Source organism: Chiloscyllium plagiosum, unplaced genomic scaffold (assembly GCF_037043375.1).
Source record: "Chiloscyllium plagiosum isolate Xiang-an unplaced genomic scaffold, Cpla_swu_hap1 HiC_scaffold_15, whole genome shotgun sequence".
Taxonomy (NCBI): domain Eukaryota; kingdom Metazoa; phylum Chordata; class Chondrichthyes; order Orectolobiformes; family Hemiscylliidae; genus Chiloscyllium; species Chiloscyllium plagiosum.
The window spans coordinates 402,473-417,421 of NW_028270153.1; the positions used below are offsets into that span (position 1 = coordinate 402,473).

General features: G+C 42.0%; 1 protein-coding gene across 2 annotated transcripts in view; it reads right to left on the minus strand.

The window, feature by feature from the left end:
- The window catches only part of fer1l4 (fer-1 like family member 4), a 368,573-nt gene that overhangs the window by 273,216 nt on the left and 80,408 nt on the right, over positions 1 to 14,949 (minus strand). For both annotated transcript variants that reach the window (XM_087994630.1, XM_087994631.1), the window contains exons 13-15: positions 14,377 to 14,560; positions 13,214 to 13,400; positions 9,632 to 10,002 (exon numbers count right to left, since the gene is read on the minus strand). In XM_087994630.1, the coding sequence (XP_087850756.1) occupies positions 9,632 to 10,002; positions 13,214 to 13,400; positions 14,377 to 14,560 (742 nt within the window). The remainder of the gene's footprint in view (positions 1 to 9,631; positions 10,003 to 13,213; positions 13,401 to 14,376; positions 14,561 to 14,949) is intronic.

Consider the following 14,949-nt stretch of genomic DNA (forward strand, 5'->3'; position numbering starts at 1 on the left):
AAGGTCAGCCAGGTAGACCTCATGGAATATATGAGTTCCCTGATTGGGACTGTCAATTGGTTCAATCAGGAAGCTCTAGCTGACAGATATAAATAGGAGTGTCTGAGGTTCTGTTCACTTTGAGAGCTGGCTCTAAGGAAGCCAGAGCAGTGTCAATTATGTGTTAATAAAGGGTGACTTAATGACAGGATATCAGATTCTGTGGAGTTATTTGAATGGGCACTGAAATTTGAACACAGAGTACATTTGGTCTTTATCCTGCACTCAAATTCACTTTTGAGATGGAGCAATCTAAAGCACTTGCTTTCCTAAATGTGCTTGTTAAGAAATCTGCTAATGGATTTTTCATTACTGTCTAATGCAAGCTCACTTTCACCAGTCATAATGCATTGTGATTGGTAAAGGTCTAAGACTCATCTATTTGCATAAGTTACAAACTTGACGCAGAAAAACCGAGTACCTCAAATCTATCCTACAGGACAAGGATTCTAGAAGTTGGGAACTTATGTTGCAGTTATACAGGACATAGGTGAGACTGCACTTGGAGTATTCTATTCGATTTTGGTTACTTTGATTTAGGAAGGATGTTATTAAACTGGAAAGTGTGCAGAAGAAATTTACAAGGATGTTGCCATGACTCAAGGTTATGAGTTACAGGGAGAAGCTGGGCAAGCTAGGACTTTTTTCTTTAGAGCATAGGAGACTGAGGGGGAATCTTACAGAAGTTTATAAGATCGTGAGAGGCATAGAAAGAGTGAATGCAATCAGTCTTTTTCCCAAGGTTGGGGAATCAAGGATTAAAGGGCCTCAGTTTAAGGTTAGAGGGGAAAAAAATAAAAGGGAACCTGAGGGGCAACTTTTTTTACAGAGGGTGGTACAAATATGGAATGAGTTGCGAGCGGAAGTGGTTGAGGTGGGTACATTAACAACAATTTAAAAGGCATTTGGACAAATACATGCATTGGAAAGATTTAGAAGGATATGGGCCAAGTGCAGGGAAATGGTGTTAGCGACAATGGACGTTTTGGTTGGCATGGATCAGTTTGGGCCAATAGGCCTGTCTCTGTGCTGTAGGACTCTATGGCAATGGCTATCATGATCAGATCATTATTCACTGTGTATTATGCAAAATCACAAATGGTTCTGAAAAATGTCCAGTGCCATTCAAATTATCCTAGAAAGGCAACATATCTCAATGATTTAAACAAGCTGAGCAAACTGCTTTATGCTTCTCCTCTTCAGTAATTATGAAAGTGGCATTTTCTGCTAAAAGGATACTTCCAAATAACTCATTTTGCCTTTCCCACAATTAAGCAGCGTCTTGTAGGAATTTTAGTGCCAAAGCAATGCCTGATACATCAGCTGAATGTCAAAATGACTGGTTGATCTAACAGCATGTTTCTTCCTAATTGGCAGGGTGCAAACCATAGTCAATAAGCCCACATCTTACAAAACCCAAAACATCACCTAAGAGATATGATTCCACAATTGGGCAGCATTTACTGAATAGCCCTGGGTGTGCTAACAGCCTCTATCACACCACTTTGAGATGATCAGTCAAGCTTGCAACATGGCTTATTAAAAATGACATAACTTCATTCATAGACACCTGCGCTCTGTGAAAAAAGGAACAGTTTCAAGACTTGCACATTTTTTTGAATTACAGTGCTTCTGTGTCAGGGAGCTTTTTCTACAGCAAGGCTATATTAGACTAAGTATGGGATCAAGGAGCACTGGAAAAAAAAATGCAGTCAATGGGTAACAGGGGAAAGCTCTCCACTGGTTGGTGTCAAACTGGCACACAGGAAGATGGTTGTGGTCAGTTGGGAATCAGTAACTGCTCAGTTACTGAAGCAATCTGTGTTAATCTGCAGCAAGAACCTCCTAAATCTCTTCTCAAAAACTGCAGTTACTATAAAGGAACTTGGTGAAACTACTATAACTAGGGAGATAGTATTACGTAAACTGATGGGTCCTAATGGCCTGCACCCTAGGGTAGTATAGAGGGTGGCAGCAGAGATAGTGGATGTTTTAGTTAAGAATTTCCAAAATTCCCTGGATTCTGGAAAGGGACCAGTGGATTTGAAACATCATTATTCATTGAATTGAATAGAATTAAATAATTTATCGTCTCCTGCATTCAATATAAAATACAGAGCAAAGTGCGTACAGTTGCCATGCAAAGGCCCCATTCTCATTAACTTAAAATAAAATTTAAAGAAATAAAGAAACATAACTGAAAGAGAATCCAACTTTTCCTTCTCTGCTGTTACAGCCCCACTTTGTGCCTCACCAGCCTACACCATGCTGCCACCAGGGGTCAACTCCAATCAGAAGCAAGAATCCTGCTCCAGGCTTCACAGTTCGGTCGACTCTATAGCCATGCTGCCTCTGAAGATGCTGCTGCTGCTGTTCCGAAACCCATCAAAGTTGTATCAGGTAAGGTTGAGTGAAAACTAAGTAAAACTGAGAAAACGGAAAGAAGAAAAAGTAGACAGAAAGGACAAGCCTGGGCACAGTAGCCTGGACACTGCCTACTCTGCTGCCGCCAGCCAAAAAGTGGGAAACTATAGACCAGTTAGTTTGACTTCTGTTGTGGAGAAATTGCTGGAGTCAATCACAAAGGAGGAGATAACTGAACACTTGGAAAAACAAAACTCAATTCACTAGTGTCAGCACATGAAGGACAAGTTGTCCTTGACAAACTTGCTGGAGTCACTTGAGGATGCAGCGATGTGTCCAACAGATTCGCCATCCTCTCACTAAAGAAATTTCTTCTCATCTCAATTCTGAAGAGTCATCCCTTCACTCAGAGGCTATTCCCTCAGGTCCTAGTCTCTCCTAGCGGAAAAATCTTCTCCACATCCACTCTATCCTGACCTCTCAGTATTCCGTAAGTTTCAATTAGATCTGCTCACCCTTTTAAGCTCCATCAAGTAAAGAGCCAGAGTCCTCAAGTGCTCCTCATATGACAAGCCCTTCATCCCTGGAATCATTTTTGTAAACTTCCTCTGAACCCACCACAATGCCAACACATCCTTTCTTAGATACGGGGCCCAAAACTGCTCTCAACATTCCAAATGCAGTCTGACCAAAGCCTTATATAGCCTCAGCAGGTCATCCTTGTTTTTGTATTCTAGCCCTCTCGAAATGAGTGCTAATATTGCATTTGCCTTCCTACCTGCCAAGTGAACCAGCACATAAGAGAATCCTGACCAGGCCTTCCAAGACCCTTTGCGCAGATTTCTGAAGGCTTTCCCTGTTTAGAAAATAGTCTTTGCCTCTTGGGGTTAGCATGGATGGACATTTTGGTCGGCATGGGTCAGTTTGGGTTGAAGGGCCTGTCTCCGTGCTGTAGGACTCTATGACTCTATAACTAGATGACTTTATTCTTCCTACCAAAACGTATAACCTCACACTTCCCCGCACTGTATTTGCATCTGTTACTTCTTTGCCCACTCTTCTTGCCTGTCCAAGACTTTTCGCAGTCACCCCACTTCCTCAAAACTACCTGTCCCTCCACCTATCTTTGTGTCATCTGAAAACTTAGCGACAATGCCCTCAGTTCCTTTACCCAAATCTTGAACATATAATGGTCCCAAAACTGACTCCTGTGGAACTCCACTGGTCACCAGCTACCATCCTGAAAAACACCCTTTATCCCACTCTCTTTTCTTTCATTTTCAATTGTCACCAGGTCTCTGAGGGTGCCTCTATTTTCAGATGCTCCCACAACTGTCTTTCTGCTGCAGCAGCCACATTCTCTAATGAAGCTGGGAGATGGACATTTTTGCACAGCCTTTCATTGCCATCCTGCCTCATGAGCCTTATCCCTCTCCTTCATAGGGGGAAATGTAAAGTTAGAGAATTAGAATCTCAATCCCATGTAACGTTGTGCCTCTGTGCACAGGCTCAGAATCTGCATTTTGCTAAAGTCAACCCAATGTAAATCCTAGAATCGCTACTATGTGGAAACAGTCCATTTGGCCCAACAAGTCCACTCTGACCATCCAAAGGGTAACCCACCCAGACCCATTCCCCTGACTAATGCACCTAACCTACACATCCCTGAACACTAATGGCAATTTAGAATAGTACAGTGTGGAAACTTGCCTTTCGGTCCAACAAGTCCACACCAACCCTCTGAAAATTAACCCACCCAGACCCCTTCCCCTTCCCTATTGCACCTAACCAACACATCCCAATATAATGGGCAATCTATTGTGGCCAATTCACTAATGTGCAAATCTTTGAATTGTGGGAGGAAACCAGAGCACCCAGAGGAAACAGACACGGGGAGAATGTGCAAACTCCATACAGACATTTGCCCAAGATTGGAATTGAACGCGGGTCCCTGGCACTATGAGGCAGCAGTGTTAACCACTTAGCCACCATAGTAAATAGGTCAAAGAGGAAACTTCATCTTATTCATTCATGGGATCTGGGTGTTGCCACAAAGATTAGCCTTATTATCTATTCCTAACTGACCCAGTCAGCAGATAAGAATCAATCACATTATTATGGGTCTGGAATCATATGTAGAGAATAGAATATTTCTTTTCCTAAAAGACAATGGTGAATCAGATTGGTCTTTATGACAATTCAGCTCACTCTTCCTGACACTAGCTTTCAATTCAGGATTTTTATGAATTAATTAAACTTAAATTCAACCAGATGCTGGATTTGAACCCATGCCCCCAGAGGTTTATATGGTTACACTCTTCCAATGATAGTAGGACTACACCACCATTGTCCTTTAGCAAGATGAATTGTTGGAGAAAAGATTGATGGACATCTCAAAGAGCTGGGACAGTTGGTTATTTTATGGAAAAGTGGGAAGCTTGATGGGCATAAGAGTCATCTTCCATCTCTAAAGGTACTTGAATGCTACGAGGTCACCAATGGGAATTGGTAAAAGAAATGGTCCAAACCTTTATCTCTTTTGGCAACTTAGAGCTGAGGGAATGGAAGCTAGGGCAGTTGCATGGTCCTCTTGCAGGACGTGGGAGGTAAGGGTCACTGCTACTGTTCGTGCTGACTTCACCTGCAAGAAGTACACCCAACTCCAGCTCCTCATAAACCGCATTAGGGAGCTGGAGCTGGAACTGGATGAATTTTGGGTCATTCAGGAGGCTGACGAGGTGATAGAGCGGGGTTATAGGGAGTTAGTCACACCTAAGTTACAGGATAATGGTAGCTGGGTGACCGTCAGGAGAGGGAAAGAGAATTGGCAGTCAGTGCAAACCTTTGTGATGATCTTTGCATACTCACTGTCCACTGGGTAGTACCAGATGATTGGAGGGTGACAAATATTATTCCCTTGTTCAAGAAAGGGAACAGAGATAACCCTGGGAATTACAGACCTGTCAGACTTATATCATGGTGGGCAAGTTATCGGAGAGGATTCTGAGAGACAGGATTTATAATATTTGGAAAAGCATATTTGATTAGAAATAGTCAACATGGCTTTGTGAGGGGCAGGTCATAAGCCTAATTGAATCCTTTGAGGATGTGACAAAACTCTGATGAAGGTAGAGCAGTAGATGCGGTGGATTTGAATTTTGACAAGATTCCCCATGGTAGGCTCATTCAGAAAGTAAGGAGGAATGGGACACAGGGAAATTTGGCTGCCTGGACACAGAATTGGCTGGCCCATAGATGACAGAGGTGGTAGTTGATGGAAAGTGAACAAGATAGATAAGTCCCAGGGCTGGACCAGATATCCAAGGTTACTACAGGAAGCGAGGAATGAGATTGCAACATATCTGGAAATGATCTTTGCATTCTCACTGTCCATGGGTGTAGTACTGAATGATTGGAGGAAGGTAAATGTTGTTCCTCTGTTCAAGAAAGGGAATCGGGAAATCCTAGGAATTACAGACCAGTCAGTCTTACGTCCATGGTAAGCAAGGTACTGGAAAGGATTTTGAGAGATAGGATTTATAACTATTTGGAAAAACATAGCTTGATTAAAGGTAGTCAGCATGGCTTTGTGAGGGGCAGGTCATGCCTCACAAGCCTTATTTAGTTCTTTGAGGGTGTGATGAGACAAGTTGACAAAAGTTGAGCAGTGGATGCGGTGTATGTGGATTTCAGTCAGGCATTTGATAAGGTTCCCCAACATAGGCTCATTCAGAAAGTAAGGAGGTATTCAAAGTTTGTGCGAAGATTTGTAGCTCGGGTGCTCGTTGTTGTGGTTCTGTTCGCCGAGCTGGAAGTTTTTGTTGCAAAGGTTTCGTCCCCTGGCTAGGCGACATCATCAGTGCTTGGGAGCCTCCTGCAAAGCGCTTCTTTGATGTTTCCTCCGGTGTTTATAGTGGTCTGTCCCTGCCGCTTCCGGTTGTCAGTTTCAGCTGTCCGCTGTAGTGGTTGGTATATTGGGTCCAGGTCGATGTGTTTGTTGATGGAGTTTGTGGATGAATGCCATGCCTCTAGGAATTCCCTGGCTGTTCTCTGTCTGGCTTGCCCTATGATAGTAGTGTTGTCCCAGTCGAATTCATGTTGCTTGTTGTCTGTGTGTGTGGCTACTAAGGATAGCTGGTCGTGTCGTTTCGTGGCTAGTTGAAAGTAACCACCCCAACACACACAAACGAAGCTGCATCAGGACACTATTCAAAAGGGCCACAACACACTGCAGTACACCAGAACTGCAAAAGAAAAAGAGGAACACCTATACAAGGTATTCGCCAAAAACGGATACCCGTGCAACTTCATCAACAGATGCCTAAGAGAAAGACCACAGAACGAGGACATACCACAACCAAAAGGACTAGCCACACTACCATACATCAGGAGCATCTCAGAACTGACAGCCAGACTACTGCGACCCCTAGGACTCATAACGGCACACAAACCAACAGCCACGCTCAGACAACAACTCACCAGAACAAAGGACCCGATACCCAACATGAACAAAACTAATGTAGTGTATAAAATACCATGCAAGGACTGCACAAAACACTATATAGGACAAACAGGAAGACAGCTAACAATCCGCATACATGAACATCAACTAGCCACGAAACGACACGACCAGCTATCCTTAGTAGCCACACACACAGACAACAAGCAACATAAATTCGACTGGGACAACACTACTATCATAGGGCAAGCCAGACAGAGAACAGCCAGGGAATTCCTAGAGGCATGGCATTCATCCACAAACTCCATCAACAAACACATCGACCTGGACCCAATATACCAACCACTACAGCGGACAGCTGAAACTGACAACCGGAAGCGGCAGGGACAGACCACTATAAACACCGGAGGAAACTTCAAAGAAGCGCTTTGCAGGAGGCTCCCAAGCACTGATGATGTCGCCTAGCCAGGGGACGAAACGTTTGCAACAAAAACTTCCAGCTCGGCGAACAGAACCACAACAGTTAGGAGGTATAGCATACAGAGAAATTTGGCTGTCTGGATACAGAATTGGCTGGCCAAAAGAAGACAGCAAGAGATAGTGGATGGAAAGTATTCTGCCTGGAGGTCGGTGACCAGTGGTGTCCCGCAGGGATCTGTTCTTGGGCCTCAGCTCTGTTGTTTTTATAAATTATTTGGATGAAGAAGTGGAAGGCTGGTTTAGTAAGTTTGCTGATGACACAAAGCTCGGTAGTGTTATAGATAGGAATTCCTGATGAAGGGCATATGCTTGAAATACCGACTCTCCTGCTCCTCAGATGCTTCCTGACTGGCCGTGCTTCTCCAGCACCATATTCTTCAACTCTGATCTCCAGCATCTGCAGTCCTCATTTTCTCCAGGATGCAGAGATGGGCTGAGAAATGGCAGACGGAATTCAACCCAGATAAATGCGAAGTGATTCATTTTGGAAGGTTGAATTTGAATGCTACATACAGGGTTAAAGACACGATTCTTGGCAGTGTGGAGGAACAGCAGGATCCAAGGAGGTCCATTCACACAGATCCCTCAAAGTTGCCACCCAAGTTGATACGGTCATTAAGGAAGCGTATGGTGTTTTGGCTTTCATTAACAGGGGAAGTGAGTTTAAGAGCCATGAGGTTTTGCTGCAGGTCTATAAAACTTTGGTCAGACTGCACTTGGAATATTGTGTCCAGTTCTGGTCACCTCATTATAGGAAGGATGCAGATGCTTTAGAGAGGGTGTAGAGAAGATTTACCAGGATGCTCCCTGGATTGGAGAGCTTGTCTTATGAAGAAAGGTTGAATGAGCCAGGCCTTTTCACACTGGAGAGAAGAAGGAAGAGACGTAACTTTACAGAGATGTACAAGGTAATGAGAGGCATAGATAGAGTAGATAGCCAGAAACGTTTCCCCAGGGCAGAAATGGCTGTCACGAGGGGTCATAATTTTAAGGTGATAGGAGGAAGGTATAGGGGAGATGTCACAGGTAGGTTCTTTACACAGAGCGTAGTGGGTGCATGGAATGCACTGCCAGTGGTGGTAGTAGAGTCAGAGACAATAGGAACATTTAAGCGACTGCTAGATAAGCACATGGACAGCAGTGAATTGTGGGTGTATAGGTTAGGTTTATCTTAAAGTAGGATAAAAGATCGGCACAACATCATGGGTCAAAGGGCTTAACTGGGCTGCACTGTTCTATGTTCTAAAGTACTCAGCCTGGAACTCAGTGACCACTGGCGTTACGCAGGGTTCTGTTCTGGGGACCTCTGCTCTTGGTGATTTTTTTATAAATGGCTTTGATGAGGAAGTGTAATGGTGGGTTAGTAAGTTTGCCACGAAGGTTGGTGGAGTTGTGGATAAAGTGGTGGGCTGCTGTCGGTAGCAACAGGACATTGATAGGATGCAGAGCTGGGCTGACAAGTGACAGATGAAGTTCAACCTGGAAAAGTGTGAAGTGATTCATTTTGGAAGGTCAAATTTGAATGCAGATTACAAGGTTGAAGGCAAGATTCTTGGCAGTGTAGAGGAACAGAGGGATCTTAGGGTACATGTCTCAAAGTTGCCACCCAAGTTAATAGAGTTGCTAAGAAGGCATGTGGTGTGCTTTCATTAGCAGGGGGATTGAGTTTAAGAGCCGCGAGGTTATACTGCAGCTCTATAAAGCCCTGGTTAGACCCCACTTGGAATATTGTGTTCAATTCTGGTCACCTCATTATAGGAAGGATGTGGAAACTTTAGAGAGGGTGCAGAGGAGATTTACGAGAATGTTGCCTGGATTGGAGGGCAGTGTTATGAAGAAAGGTTGGGGGAGCTCGGGCTTTTCTCATTGGAGTGAAGAAGGATGAGAGGTGACTTGATAGAGGTGTACAAAATCATGAGAGGCATAATCAGAATGAATAGCCAGAGACTTTTCTCCAGGGCAGAAATGGCTATCACAAGGGGGCATAATTTTAAGGTGATTGGAGGAAAGTTTAGGGGAGATGTCAGATGTAGGTTCTTTACACAGAGAGTGGTGGGTGCATGGAATGCATGCCAGCAGTGATAGTAGAGTCAGACATATCAGAGACATTTAAGTGACTCTTGGACAGGCATATGGATGATAGTAAAATGTAGGGTATGTAGGTTAGTTTGATCTTAGAGTAGGATAAAAGGTCGGCACAACATACAGGATCGAAGGGCCTGTACTGTTCTATGTTTTATAAATAGGAGCTGTATATGTAAGGTATGTTAAGGTTGACCCAAAACTGACCTCTGGGACTGGATGAATTTCTTCAACCTCAACCTCTACTGCACTCGGCTGTTCTTGGGGATTTGCACCACCTTCACTTTCGGTTTGGCTGCTGCTCTCCTCTTTAATCTTAGACTTGGATTTTGATTTCTTGCTTTTAGTTTTCAGCTTGAATTTGCTCAAGACACTCTTTGCACTTTTGTCTTTGGTGCTGTGAATTGCTGAAATTGAACTGTAAACCTCCACTGACACTGCAATAAGTAGTCGGCCTCTATAAAATATCCCCTCTGTCAGGCCCTCATTCATGTCCTTGTGAGCATCCATTAGCACTGAGTTCTGAGGTGAGCCATAGAGGTAAATCCACACGGGGCCAAAGGTCGGGTGGAATCCAGCTGAAAAATATTGACAAAGGTAAACAGCCATTAGGTTCACAGCCGGTAAGGTAATGTCAAAGTGAGGTAAGGTTAAAACAAAAACAGAAAGTACTTGAGAAACTCAGCATCTTGGAGAGAAAAACAGTTATGAGTCCCGGGACACTTATGAACTAAACGTAGCTATGGGGGGTTGGGGAGAGGTTTGTAATGGTGCAGTTGGGGGAGCGGGGCATGGAGTGAATCTGTAATATTGAGCTTCTCAAGAGGGAATGTGATGTTGTCTGTGAAGAAACGCAGTGCTGTTGGTGAATAAATGCTGTTGCGTTGGTCAGGGAATACAGTGGTGTCAGTTTGAGAATATGATGGTTTCAATGATGGATTGTGATGCTGTCGTTGATGAAATGCAGTGATGTCAATAATGGAATGTGATGATGCCATTGAGCAAATGTGATTATTTCAGAGAAGAAGAAACAACGCATGTTCTTGTTTTGAATGAAGTGAAAACACCATCAAGGAGACAGTGGTGTAGTGTCAACGTGAGAGGAATTGTAATCCTGAATTCCCAAGCTACTTTCTGGGGACATGGGTTGACTCTTAACTGCCCTCTGGGTTATTAGAGATGTGCAATAAATGCTGGCATTTGTCCAGTGGTGACTGTGTAGCCATTATTGCAAAAATCCATCTGGTTCATGAATGCCCTTTAGGGAAGGAAATCTGCCAACTTTATCCAGTTTGGCTTACATGTGACACTAGACCCATGCAATGTGGTTGACTCTTAACTGCCCTCTGATTTATCAGAAATATGCAATAAATGTTGGCATAGTCAATGACACCCACATCCCATGAATAATTTTTTAAAAATTGTAAAGTGCAGGAGTGATGAGGAAAAGAAATCAGAGAGGCCATTAGATGATGTGAAACTCACTTTTCTGAAGTTAGAAAGGAGTTCCGCGTTTGAATTTTGTAAAATTGCAAGTATGGAACTTGAAAAGACATTCAGTACTGCATGTAGTAATTGGAACACAGTCAGCCAGATGGACTTCATAGAATAAGAGTTCTCTGATTTGGGCTGTTAACCTGGTCCAATCAGGGAGTCCTGCTTTACAGATGTAAACAGGAGTGTCAGGGGTTCTGCTCACTCTGTGAGATGGCTCTGTACTAGCTGGGTCAGTATCATGTACAATGCATGCGTAAATAAAGGGTGACTTGGAGACGGGATACTGGCATTTGTGGAGTTATTTCACTGCAAAAAAAACTGATTGAGCCAGAAGGTTGGGAAAATACAAGAAACTAGCAATGATTGACCAAAAAATTGAACTGGCACAAATTAGAATCTGAGAATGCACAAAAATATAAAAGCAGATGATAAGAGCTTCAGCAAATACATAAAAGGGGAAGAACAGCTAAAGTAAAAGTTGGTCACTTAATGAATGAGATAGAGAGATTAACAAGCGGGATGAGACAAATGGCTAAAGTTAAATAAGCACTTTGAATCTGGCTGCAGGGTGCAATGCAGGAAAATCATCCATAGTAAAAAAAGCAAGCTGCATAAGAGAGGGAGGAATTCTTAAAATCACAATCAAAAGAGAAAAATTAATGGGTTATCCAAAGAGAACTAATGGTCCTGATAGTCTGCACGTAAGGCTCGTAAAGACGTAACTGAGAGATGTGATTTGGAGATGCCGGTGTTGGACTGAGGTGTACAAAGTTAAAAATTACACAACACCAGGTTATAGTCCAACAGGTTTAATTAGAAGCACTAGCTTTCAGAGCACTGCCCCTGCATCAGCTAACAACCACCTGATGAAGGAGCAGTGCTCCGAAAGCTAGTGCTTCTAGTTAAACCTGTTGGACTATAACCTGGTGTTGTGTGATTTTTAACTGAGATATAGAGGATGTATTAAACTCCAAAATTCCCTAGTTTCTGGAAAGTCCCCAGAAAATGTAATGCCTCTGTTCAAGAAAGAAGGGGAATGTAAAACAGGAAACTATAGGCTAATTAGTCTAACATCTGTCACAGGGAAAGTACAAAAAACTATTAACAAGAAGGTAATAACAAAGCATTTAGAAAATCTTAATGCAATTGGGTAGAGATAACATGGTTTTGTAAAGGCAAAATAATGTTTGACAAATTTATGACCATTCTTTAAGAATATTGTGGCAAGGTGGATAAAGGAGAAGCAATAAATGTGGCATAAATGTATTTCCAAAAGAATTTCTTGAAGTGCCACACTTCAATTTAGGTGATTAGACAACACGTGGAAAGCAGGGATTAACCAAGAACAGCCAGTATGGTTTTGTTAAGAGGAGGTCATGGCTAACCAAGTTTTTTGAATTTTTTAAAGAAGTGACCAGGTGTGTAGAAGAAGGCAACGCATTCAACATAGTCTATTTGAACTTAAGCAAGGCTTTTAGTAAGATCCAGCATGGGAATCTGATAGCTCAGTTAAGAACCCACTGGATGCAAGGACATTTGGCACATTGGATCCAGGACTTGGCTGAGTGGCAGGAAGCAGACGTTGATAGTTGATGGATAGGAATCGCCATTTAAAATAGAATTGATGAGGAATTTCTTCTCCCAGAGGATAATTATGTTTGGAACTCTTTTCCCTGGCAAGCAGTGGAGGCTGGATCATTGAGTCCAATATATCTTTTCTTCGGAACCAGCGTCATGAGAGATAGACAGGAAAGAGGACCAAGATTGTTTGGCTATGACATCACTGAGTTATCAAGGGGCCAGAGGCTGAGCCCTATTACTATTTCCCCTGTGATTGAATACTGCGATGTAATTGCAGATTATGGAGACAAACTTAGAAAGGATGATAAAGGAAAATTTAGGGGGAACATGACTACTCTTCAGTTTAACCTCACTGATAAGATGGGAACCTGTCAGGATGATCCTGATTGTCCATCTAATACCCACTTAATTCTGTCCATTGGAGTTAATGGATGGTGTTCTGATTTACACACATTTTCTGACCGGCAGTTCTTGTTAAAATGCGCCTCAGGATTATTCATTTAATACAGAGCAACAGAGAGAGCTGCACCAAACAGAGGTCAGAGGCTAGGGAAGGATTAGAGAGTTTCCCCTCTAGAAATATGCGAGAGATTAGTGAAATATAATCCAGGGTCTTCAGTATTCAGAAGCAGAAGAGATTTCAATGAGAAAAGCAAACAAATTTCAAAAATCAGAGGCAAGAAGGGTCAATAAATATCCTGCTGTGCTCACCATTAATCCCAGCATCTGATATTTGTTCCAAATTGATGAAATGAGTTGCAACAGCAACATCATTAATTTTAGCATCGTCAATGACTTGAACTTTGATACGTCGTGCAAGTGGGGGAAACATCTCAATGAAAGTGATTTGTTCATTCCATTCTGGTTTTGTCGTGTTGCTTTCCACTGTTGTCTCTCCCTGTTAATGGAATAAATGGTGTTTAAAACAACTAAACGTGTTCTTGTGAATTTCCTACAGACATCAGCTTTCACTATTGCTGGATTTACACAGTGAAAATAAAACATTCAAGGACCAATAAAATTGCCAAATTGTTCCTAACCAGACTTTATGAATAACAGATCTTGGACACCAAGTTTATAACTTAAAAATTAACAATTTATTATTAATAATATAACAGATAAACAACAAGATAAACTAATTAATATCACCAATGTTCTTTGATCATACTCCCACTCATATACTGGCAGCCAGACAGTTAAGAGATAAATTTTTAAAGAAAATGTATTTTGCCAGTTCAATAAGTAGTTTTTAAACTATTGATACCAGGCCTTCACGAAATGCTTGGGCATGAGTTATTCAAAGGCAAACAGAACTTTATATCTTGCTTAAAGTATGAAGTCACTGGTTAATAAAATGGTTTCAGTAGACTTCTAGAAATACCAACTTATTTCTTCCAGGCTTGGATTCTTTTCTCAGAACATTCAACAAATTGATAACTTGAGAGAAAATAGAGAGAGAGCAAAACCAAGCAGCACTGGCTCCAGAAATTGTCCAAAATTCACACTGCCTCATGCCAAACCCAGTCAGAACCAGTTCACTATCTTGATTTTTTTTTTCCATTTGTATTCTCTGTGGTGGCTGGTTAGCACTGATCCTTCTTTAATTAATTAATTCAACATCCAACCAGCTGCCAGCCCTGAGTATAGCAATCACTTGGTGCCAATTTGTCTACTGTGTCCTTAGATCAGTAACTAAGTTGTATTATCTTTCTTGGCCAGTTCCCAACAGAAAACATCTGTCTTTGTTCTGTTCACTTTTAAAATAAGTGGTTCTTCAAAATTAAATTCTTAACTTGAACTCACAGATACAAAACTAAAAGTGAGAAAAATAAAAGACAAGTAATGATGGCCTCGAATATATTTAAAATGTTTACCTGCTGTCCCGCAAAGCTAACTTGAACGTAAGGATCAATGAAAACTTTATGCTCTCCAAGAATTTTTGAGAAGCTTCCCATTATTCCTGAATTCATACTGGGGAGATCTTCCGCTTTATACACTTTGATGAAGAACTTTGCCCAAGGTCTCTCAGCTGGCATTTGTTTTGGAAGTAGAAGATTCCTATAACACAATCAGATGTTTCTTAGCGAGAAAACAAAATAGAGTGGCAGCATCATAATGCATGAACCTACCAAAGCAGAAATAAATAGAGGCTTAGTGATTAATATCTTTGAGGACGAGTAAGGACCTTTTCTCAGTGAATTCTCTGGAGCTAGGCTATGAACGTATCTAAATCTGAGTTAGATAGATTTTTAATTGACAAAGGAGTCAAGAGTTTTGTGGGACAGGCAGTAAAATGGAGTTTAAGCTACAATCAAATCAACCATGATCATACTGAATGGTAGAGCAGGCTCAAGGGACCAAATGGTCCATTCTTGCTCCTAGTTCTTATGATCTTCTGAGATTAACCAAGACCTGGAGACTGGTTAAATGAACTAGAGTAAAGAATT